General features: G+C 32.0%; 2 protein-coding genes across 5 annotated transcripts; both read right to left on the reverse strand.

Annotated features, from left to right (window-relative positions):
• Positions 1 to 1706: 1706 nt before the first annotated feature.
• Positions 1707 to 3436, reverse strand: LOC148554012 (pathogenesis-related thaumatin-like protein 3.5). The gene is made up of 2 exons (XM_016312245.3): positions 3076 to 3436; positions 1707 to 2770 (listed from the first exon to the last, which is right to left on the reverse strand). Exons 1-2 carry the CDS (start codon positions 3131 to 3133, stop codon positions 2076 to 2078), a joined length of 753 nt encoding a protein of 250 aa, XP_016167731.1. The 5' UTR covers positions 3134 to 3436; the 3' UTR covers positions 1707 to 2075.
• Positions 3437 to 4578: 1142 nt separating this feature from the next.
• LOC107610157 (type IV inositol polyphosphate 5-phosphatase 7) lies at positions 4579 to 9033 on the reverse strand. Of its 4 annotated transcripts, none has more exons than XM_088492431.1 (13): positions 8899 to 9033; positions 8530 to 8598; positions 8181 to 8268; positions 7945 to 8078; positions 7583 to 7830; positions 7153 to 7223; positions 6844 to 6923; positions 6559 to 6703; positions 5892 to 6023; positions 5481 to 5540; positions 4988 to 5059; positions 4838 to 4909; positions 4579 to 4744 (listed from the first exon to the last, which is right to left on the reverse strand). In XM_088492431.1, exons 1-4 carry the CDS (start codon positions 8954 to 8956, stop codon positions 7970 to 7972), a joined length of 324 nt encoding a protein of 107 aa, XP_088348557.1. In that variant the 5' UTR covers positions 8957 to 9033; the 3' UTR covers positions 4579 to 4744; positions 4838 to 4909; positions 4988 to 5059; positions 5481 to 5540; positions 5892 to 6023; positions 6559 to 6703; positions 6844 to 6923; positions 7153 to 7223; positions 7583 to 7830; positions 7945 to 7969. The 4 variants fall into 4 exon arrangements, with proteins under 4 accessions (XP_088348557.1, XP_088348556.1, XP_088348555.1 ...); XM_088492430.1 differs by having other exon boundaries at positions 4580 to 4744; positions 5481 to 5531; positions 7583 to 7877; positions 7974 to 8078; XM_088492429.1 differs by having other exon boundaries at positions 4580 to 4744; positions 5481 to 5543; positions 7583 to 7877; positions 7974 to 8078.
• Between the last annotated feature and the right edge of the window lie 447 nt (positions 9034 to 9480).

The following is a 9480-nucleotide window of genomic DNA, read 5'->3' on the forward strand; positions in this document are numbered from 1 at the left end:
GTGAAGAAAATTTTCTATTGCAATCGACAGGGCTTGCGAAAGAAGAAGCATTATGAGAGGGCGGATAGAAAGAGGGCGCATAAGGCAGAGACTAGGACCAACTGCAATGCAAATTTTGTTGTGTCTTAGACAAATAGAGTGGCAAGTGGAGGATGAAACTTATATCATGGAATTAACAAACAATATGTATAATCATGGATATACAAATTATAAAACAAAGAATTTTTACTTAAATAAAAAATAACAAATTAGTATCTTAAAAAAGTATAAACATTGATAAAAAATAACAAATTTACTTCATAAGTTGTGGAGGTTTTGCAATTTTTATATTTGTTTCTTTAAAATTTTATACAACAACCACGCTTTATATAAATATTGAGAGGTAAAAAAATTTTAACATTGAATTTAGTTTTAAGACAATATGATATGATTGATTTTCAACTAGTTTATTTAAGTAAATTATCGAAGGTATGACATTACGAATTCAAGACTTACGGATGCCAGCTTTAGCGGATTCACAAAGTAAAAAAAGTAAATCTTATTAATAAAATTATTATGAAGATTTTTAATAAAAACAATGTTACATGACTAACAAGTATTATTATTTTTTGTCAGCACTTAGTCGGTAATAATTTGTACCAATATTTATAGAGATTTTGTACACAATAAACATATAGTTTACACCTATGTTTATCAAAATTTTGCACACATAAATCATTACCATTTGCACTCTAAATTTTCAGAATTTGAACATATAAATTAATAAAATTTATCTGTTAAAATAATTTAGTATTTATATTCACCAAAGATGAGCAAAACTACTAAAAATTACTAATCTCTAAAATTTCTCTTTTAATAATAATAATAACAAGCACAAAAATAATAATAACTATGATAATATCAACAATATTGTTTAATAGTTATTTTTATTCAAAATAATAATATTTTCTTATAAAATTTTAATATTTTATAAATTTATACTCTCTTATAATTCATGTCCCAAATACATTAGTAGTAAGAATTTACAAAAATATCACATAATTTAGTTTTTTTTTTTTTTTTTTGGATTACTCTCATCATTAATAGTTCATGACCTCTTATTGATTCAACATTATAAAGGATTTTTACAGTAAGCACAACCATTGAAGTTTTGAAATTATCCACTCAAAAAACATTAACAGATTTTTTTCTTCAAATAAAAAGGACTGCGATATACACATCATTTTGGATGCCTATCATTCTAACTAACAACTTGTACTTAACTCTTTACATGTCATGTGTTTATTGGTTAGTCAAAGTTTGACCATTTTTAATCACTATAATCTTGGTCACCAAAGACCTATCGTATTATATTATATAAAATAACTTTAGAGATTGATTCTTCAACATTACAAATAAAAAAGGCGGAGATGATTCTGCTTTATATCTTTCTGTATGTAAATTTGATCTTTCTTATTTTTCTTTATTTTGCCTCCTCTTTAGTTTATTTGTATATATCTCACTTGAATTCTAAAAGCAAACATGTATAAAAACACATTCAGAATTATCATTATGCATTTGATCGTGTTATATCACAATATTTGGGTGAATTTTGTTTCACTTTTATTCTATTAAATCTTTTAATCGTTCGTATCACTTTTAAATAGCAGTTGTGTGAGTCTGTGAGAGAGGTTGAACTAACAAACCAATACTACAAAAGGCAATTGTTGGTTTCACCCACAAATCACTACAACCTTGTATTTTTTTCAAACTAAGAAAATCTCCAATCTGCCAATAACAATAACTTAATGACTCATCATCTTTTCCAAAAGTCATCACCAAATCTCAATACCTATAATTATAATTAAAAGAAAAAAGTTTCACACCTCCGCCTGAAAAGTAATAATAAACCAATGAAAAATATTTTATGACTCAACTGTGTATATTCATCTGAGAACTCATCATGATGTTTAGATAATTATGATAAACGAAGAGTGTCCCAAACAGAATATACACACGAGGAGTTATTGTGTCACCCTTCTACATCAATAATACAATGAATACACTCAATGAAATCATTATTATAGTATGCATGACTAAGAAGAGCCCGTTGGGCAAAAAGTAATAAGGTATTCGGAACCAGAACAAGTGCAAGTGCTGGAAGCATCATCATACGCGTAACTATAAGCAGAGGGGCACGCATTCTTGAACATCTCAGAGTATTGCGTCGGACTGCAACTCTGCGGCGTAGAGTGATCGCCGGTGCAGCAGAACTCCGCCGTGTTAAACGCAGCGCAAGCGCTCTTGCAAGCCACCACCGCTCCCGCCTCGTTGATGACCTGCAACTCAGCCGGACAGTCACTGTTCAAGTCCGTAACACATCCCGCGTACTGGCAGTCACCGGTTCCACCGGTTGCCCGTACTCCCATACCAACATTGTAACCGTCAACCAGACTCACGTCGTAGAAGTCCTTGTCGCTGCTTGGGGTTCCGATCGTGAACTCCGCCAGCGACACCGGAGGAGCACCTCCGCCTGTGCACCTGAGACCCCCGGGGCAGTCTCCGGTGGCGCATTTTCCGTTGCCGGCATCGTCGAAGCTGCAGTCAGTTCGCGCCCAGAACCGTCCGGACCAGCCGGAGGGAGCTGTCAGCTGAAGTGACGATCCCGGTGCTAGAGAGAATCCACCGTCGCCGAGAGGGGCAGCACCGTTACCGGAAAGAGTTCCGGGCCAGACGGTGTAGGTGCAGTGGTTTTCGAGCGTGAAGATGGTGCCGGACGCTATATCATTACCTGAAAGAAGAAGAAATTCCAATCATATTAATAATTTTAAAAAAAAAAATTCAGGGGAAAATCAGAATTAGTTTTACACTAAAAAGTTTAAAGTAAAAAATTTTAGAAAAGTAAACTAAAATTTTATATATATTTATAAAAAGAATGAAGTTTAGGAGGCCATTGTCTCCTCCTTTATGAGACTCTCTGCCACTGTAAACAACAACAAATTAAATCTTATCTCCTCATTAGGTGAGTTATCGGTATTTTAAAACATAAATATAAGAACAAATTCATATACATGTAGGTTGAATGTAAAAGTTAACCTAATAAGAATAATATAAGAAAAAATGAAGAGGTTTTGAGGTATGTGGTAAGCGCCATGGCTTTGATTAGTAAATGATAGGGAGGAGAAGATAATTAGAATGAGAGGGCAAAAACAAAGTGTTGAAGTACTAGTAATTTATAGTTAGGGAAGGGAGGGCTGTGGTGTTATTTTTGGTTTTAATTTAATTTAATTTAACTATTATAGTAAAATTAAAGGGGGATGGATTCCCTATCTTTCCGTGAGCAGTTTAAGATTGTGGGACATCTTGCGATGGGACGTGCCAAGTGCCAACACTCTCTTCATTCCAAATTTCCAATTACTCCCATTACTCTCTGCTCATCACCACTCTTTCCAAGCTTGTGAACCTGTAACATTTATTAATTACATATTAACACTCTCACTTTACATGTTCTCATTTTTTGTTTTTCTTATACTTCCTTATGTACGTTAAATCTGGTAGAGTAAACTAAGGAATCGAATCTCGCACGTATGCCAATTAATGGCACGTGACTGTGAGTTTAGGGTATCAGATAGATGGAAGCTCAGTAGAAGGGGGTAAAAGGGTGTCGCCTTAACACCCACATGACAAACATCGCCACGAGCCACTCTCTCCCATCAAGTTTATTTTAAGAGAGAAATATTTGATCAACACACTCGATTCTTTTCACTATAGGCTGGGATGAAATATGAAATCAGTTGATTTATATTTTACCTTCTATTATATGATAAAGAAAATTAACAGTACATATAATAAGGCAATCATTTAATTTGTAGCTTCTAAAATATTGAACGAGTGACATCTCAAAGTATTTTCTGTGTGCCTCATAGGACTCTTTTTGTCTTTGAAAGCATCAAACAACATTTCAAAACATGAGCACGTGACAGAAACACTTGGAATGCTAGTTGAGCTAATTTAGTTTGTTGCCTTGTTGCCCAGAATCTAGGATCAAGAGAATCTTTATTTCCACTCAATATCTTGCAAATTGCCTCCGGAACTGGTATCTTTCCCTATTATATATCTATCTACCACAAGAACACGAATGATATAATATAACGAGTGGAAGTGGGCCAAAAGTACAATTAGATAATTTTTATTAGTTATTAGAATTTTATAAAAACACCTAATCATGAAATTAGTGATTTATATTTTTTTTTCTTTTATGAAGAATTTCATCAATGAAATTATTTTTTTTTCTCTTTTTTAAATTGTTTCTTCTTTAATTTTTCCCTAACATGGAATAAATTAAAAGTGTAATGGAGTATTTTTCAAATTTTTTTTGTAATTGAATATTTTTTAATTTTTTTGTCTTATGCTCAAATATTGAATTTGAATAATACTGAAATATTCAACAATTTTCTCAATGTAATAAAAAAATTGAATAAGAAAATAAATAATTAGATAAATAAAAAATTAGAAAAGAATAAATTCAAAACGAGAGAAAGAAAAAAAAAAGATAATTCTATTGATAGAATATAAAAAAAATACAAATAACTAATTTTATAATGGATTAATTACATTATTATTATTATCCATATATGGAAATTTTATAAATTTTAAAGTTCCACAACTCATTAGCAGCGTGCAGAAATCTTACAACTGATTCAATGCAGTACAAGAGCTTATATTATGCGGAATAGACCCTACAAGATGGTTGTTGGCAATATTCCTGAACATAAGAAACATGAGAAACTTAATACAAGTGACACACACAGAAGTGATTCTTTTTTTTTCTTTTGAAATAAGAATGAATCATACTCACAATTCAAAAAGGTGTTCAAGTTTTCCAATCTCATTAGGAATTCTAACCACCAGTTGATTGTCATTTAATTGCCTACAATAACAAATTAGTTTTAAATAATTACATGCAGTGAAAAGAGGACCAAGATTATACAATCAGGAATAGACTCACAAGTAGCTCAATTTCGACATGTTGCCAAGTTCTGCAGGTATTGGACCAGTAAGCTTGTTTCCATGAAGGTACCTATATAGTCAACGTGCTCAGGATAGAACAAATAGTGAAGCAATTTCAATCTTCTTTTAAAACTATGATTTTTTATAACATTTTTTTCTTTTATTATAATAAAAATCTAGTTTGATTACATAATCTTTAAGAAATTTGGTTATAAGTGTGAATTGGGTTTGATTATATTATTTATAAATGTTGATTATATTAGCTGGCTATGTGTGCATAGAAAAGATATAATAGTGCGTTGACAGAGAAATCAGTTGCTATCCAGTAAATAGCATATAGTTAACCTATATCACAATCCAAGCTAAATTGCCATCTACTAGATACAAAGTTCTAGCACACTAAGCCAATTGATGAATACTATTCTCAAAAAGTAATCACAAATTAAGCAATTAGGGAAATCAAACAATTGATAGTGTTCAAAGGCACTTACTACTTCCACACAGGTGGGAGTTTCTTGGTCTTCTTGTAGTAACGAGCAAGTCTGTGGATTCTGCTAAACAATATTATTAAGATCGCCTAGGGATATTAATTAACAGCAGGGGCACAAAGGATTAATTAGATTATATGCATGCAAGCAACTTCTACTCTATATCTCTGTGTTCGGCTGTAAATAAATAATAAATAAAATCAATATGCGAGAAATTAAATTAGGGACAGTTGTGCAATATATATATATATATATATCTAGTTTCTAGTTTCTAGTTTGTTCCTAAAAGTGCATAGTTGGTTTCCGAAAAACGGGACAGCTGTGCAATATTTATAGTAAGTTAGTAACTAATGTCCATTCTAATTCAAATTTACTCAAAAGCAGTAAGTAAACAATAATTCAGATTGTCACTACCTTAGGGACAGGGGATGGCTTGGTGCCGCATGCTTTAGTAAGGTCTTTGCAAAGATATTTGTACAATGAATTGGCATCAGGCTTCGAATTATATAGATATTCAGCAACATCTGTATCCGAATATCCTATAACCTGAAAATTTGAAAACAATAATTCATAATATAATTTGCCATTTCAGAACCAAAAGAAACCATGGCCTTTGGACATGTAAAAACAAGAAACTCTAGTGCAGTATTTTATCTTATATACTTTGTCAATATGCATCATAGAGCATCATCTATGATTAAGTAACTTTCTCATTGACTATTCAGTAAGTTTAATGATCCTTAATTAAATTTTCTCATTGACAAAGTAAATACTATATGATTAGTCAAACTGCATCAAGCAAGCACTAAGCTACGTACACAAACCAATACATTATGTAAAGGCCAATTATTAAAGCATTTCTTCCACTTCTGATACCATTATCATAACTTCCAGCTAGTTCAATTACTCTTCAGCACATGTATATTTATCGGTGATTCACAAACAGGAATGGCAAAAGGGATTGTCAATTTTCATTATAATAACGGCATAAACAGCACAGCTATAAGCCCATAACTATCGATTCACTTTTCAGTTACCATTTTTATACACGAAATCTTATCAATACAGGAATGTACCATACCTTGCTGTATACTATAGGATTCTATCTGGAGTGGAAAGGAAAATGTAGAGTTCTCTGTGCATTGCTTTTGTAGATAATAAACAGGAAGGCCTGAAAAGAAAGCGGATTCAAGAAAATTGGTGTTTTCTGTCTTTGATGCTGATCCCTATTTTGATATTTGCAGCAGTATCCAATTTTCACATAGAAAGAACACAAAAATTAAAATCAAAATTAGATTTACACTTAGAAACTGAAACTTTGCCATCAACAAGAGAACATTGTAAATCAAAATAAAAAATAACTCACCAGCAGATCTGTGGCCAAACTAGCCATCACATTAGATGTATTCATAGTAAAGTTACTAGGGATCATATTCCTGTACAAAACTGTCAAAAAGAAGAAATGCACAGGGTTAAAAAATTTAAAATTTTGAACCTCATCATGCTATTCAAGTAGTACACAAGAAAAATTGGAACAAGTAACACAATGCAACTGTTTAGAGATTAATTTATAACTAGAAAAAAATGGCAAGAAGTAATTCAATTTAAAGGCTACAATACAGCAGCCAAAAATGTATATGCATAAACCAACCAACCATTCATACAGAAAGCTAACCTGCAATAAATATCTTTCTGATGAATATCACAAGTGTTGTCATCTATCCAAAGGCATATCCAAATACAAACCTGAACACACAATCACATTTTAGTATACATTCCTTTCAGCTCAAAAACTGGAAAAGTATTTTACTAGCTTCACATAATTATGCAGAAAATACTTGAAAATAATAGAATGAGATAGGTACCTACCTGAATAGAATACAAGGCACCATTTATTGAAATATAAACTATCTTGAGCTAGGAAAGATAGATGTATGGTTGGCTAAGAAATCTTTTGTGTGGTGTTTGCCAAAACTATGAACAAAAGATGGATGGTAACAATAAGAAACTTTTGTCTTTATCCATGTGTATAGCTTCAAGTTTTGAGCGTGAAAAATGTGAAAAGGTTGGATTTTATTATTATTAAAAAAAGGAAGCTAAGTTACCTTCAACCTTGGAATGTAATATCCATGTCTGCGAGATTTTGCAGCAGCTCCACCAACGATTCTTCAGATTGAGATAATTTTAAGTAAAGAGGTTGTCTTCTTCCTCATTGATCCCTCAAAATCAGCTTCAATCTCTATAATAGGATCAGAGAGTGGTGATGGAGTGTGGCATCCACCACTTGTTCCTGGAAGACTGTTAAGGGTCTTCCTAATAAGAGCAAGTCATTTCCTTGCAGGGCCATTGTCTTCTGTTCCCAAAATGTTACTAGCAATAAGAGGTACAATTTCTTGAAACCTGATGTCAAAAAGAAAATACAAAAAATTTCTCAGCAAGAAATGTTGCAGAACAAAAGGTGACTTACACATTATACAACCGGCATTAGTAATTTACCCAAGAACATAGATATCAGCAGGTGGAGAGGTGTGAAGCCAATCTTCAAGGTTCAAATAACTTGGAGGTGATTTCCTTGCTACATTCCAAGTGGCAACAAAGATTCTGCATGCATAAGGAATAAAGAACTCAATAAAACAGAAGATCCTTAGTTGTTGTTGTTAGAAGAAGATAGTTTAGTACAACACAGAGCTACATGAACCATACCTATAATTATACACATCTGTAATCTGAGCTTGATCAAAGTCATTCTTACCTCCATGAATTCTGTCTGAGAATCTTCTGCTTGGTCTATCTGAATTTCAAATGAAAATCAACAAATGAGATTAGTAGGAGACAATAGCAGCAAAAAAGTCAACAACAGTGACGGCAACAAAGTCTTATCTCACTAAGTGTGGTCGGCTACATGCATATTAATAGACACAAAATTTTGAGATTGCAGTAGCAGAAAAGCTGTATTCAAAAATTTATTTTATCTTTTACCAATTTGGAGGGGTTTGGGGTTTGGGAATGGTGTGGTCTAAGGTAATAGATATCAAGGTTTAAGAAATTGAACCTGTTTTGCTTTTTTTGATGTTACATGCCTCCTTCTCTGAATAGTTGCTTTTCCTCTCTTTATCAATACCTGAAAAAGGAAAAACCCACTCACACACTCACACTCAGCAGAAAAAAAATACAAAAATGGTTGTGATTAAAGTTTTGTCTGCTACACGCTCTTTTTTTTCCTATCTATTGAACTATTCTATGAATCATGAAAAGAAAAAACAACCAAATCATTGAATCACAGCTATATATTGCATACACCGTTAACTGTATGTATTTTTTTAAATTAATAAAAGAGGAATATATTATATATTTTTCCAAGTCTTCATAGAATATCTTGTTCATTGCAATATATATACTTTAAAGCCTTCAAGGTCTTTACCTGAATCAGTAGAAAGTATTTTTTTTTTTTGCCTTTGAAAATAAGATATGAAAATCATGTATCTGCAGTCACCACAAAATCATGGAGACCAGTCACCACAACAAGATTTGATTATATCTTTACCTGGTTATTAATAATTATAACAACAATAAAAACCTTTTCCAACTATTTTATTTAAAACTAAGGAAAGAGAAAGTAATGTGATTGACGACAAAATTTGAAATACCTCAAAAGATATTTAGCACAGCTTATTCCAGTATCCTTTGAAATTAAATAATCAACAAGTTAAAGACAACATAATCAATAGATAAGATCTTTTACTTCTTTTTAACTAATTAATAAAATGGATAGAATTGGGGAACCTATCTGCGTGCTATGGCTACATTAACACTTGCCTCTAAAAGAAACAGATGGAAAAGGTGTAGGTGGAAAAGTATATATAGCTGTGAAGACTTTACCTGAATTAGTGAACAATATATATTCCTCTTTTATTAATTTAAAAAAATACTGCAGTAGAAAGTAGAAAAAATACTTTAAAGCCTTCAAGGTTTTTACCTGAATCAGTAAACAATATATTTGATA

Source organism: Arachis ipaensis, chromosome B7, assembly GCF_059453495.1.
Source record: "Arachis ipaensis isolate K30076 ecotype BB chromosome B7, ASM5945349v1, whole genome shotgun sequence".
Classification (NCBI taxonomy): domain Eukaryota; kingdom Viridiplantae; phylum Streptophyta; class Magnoliopsida; order Fabales; family Fabaceae; genus Arachis; species Arachis ipaensis.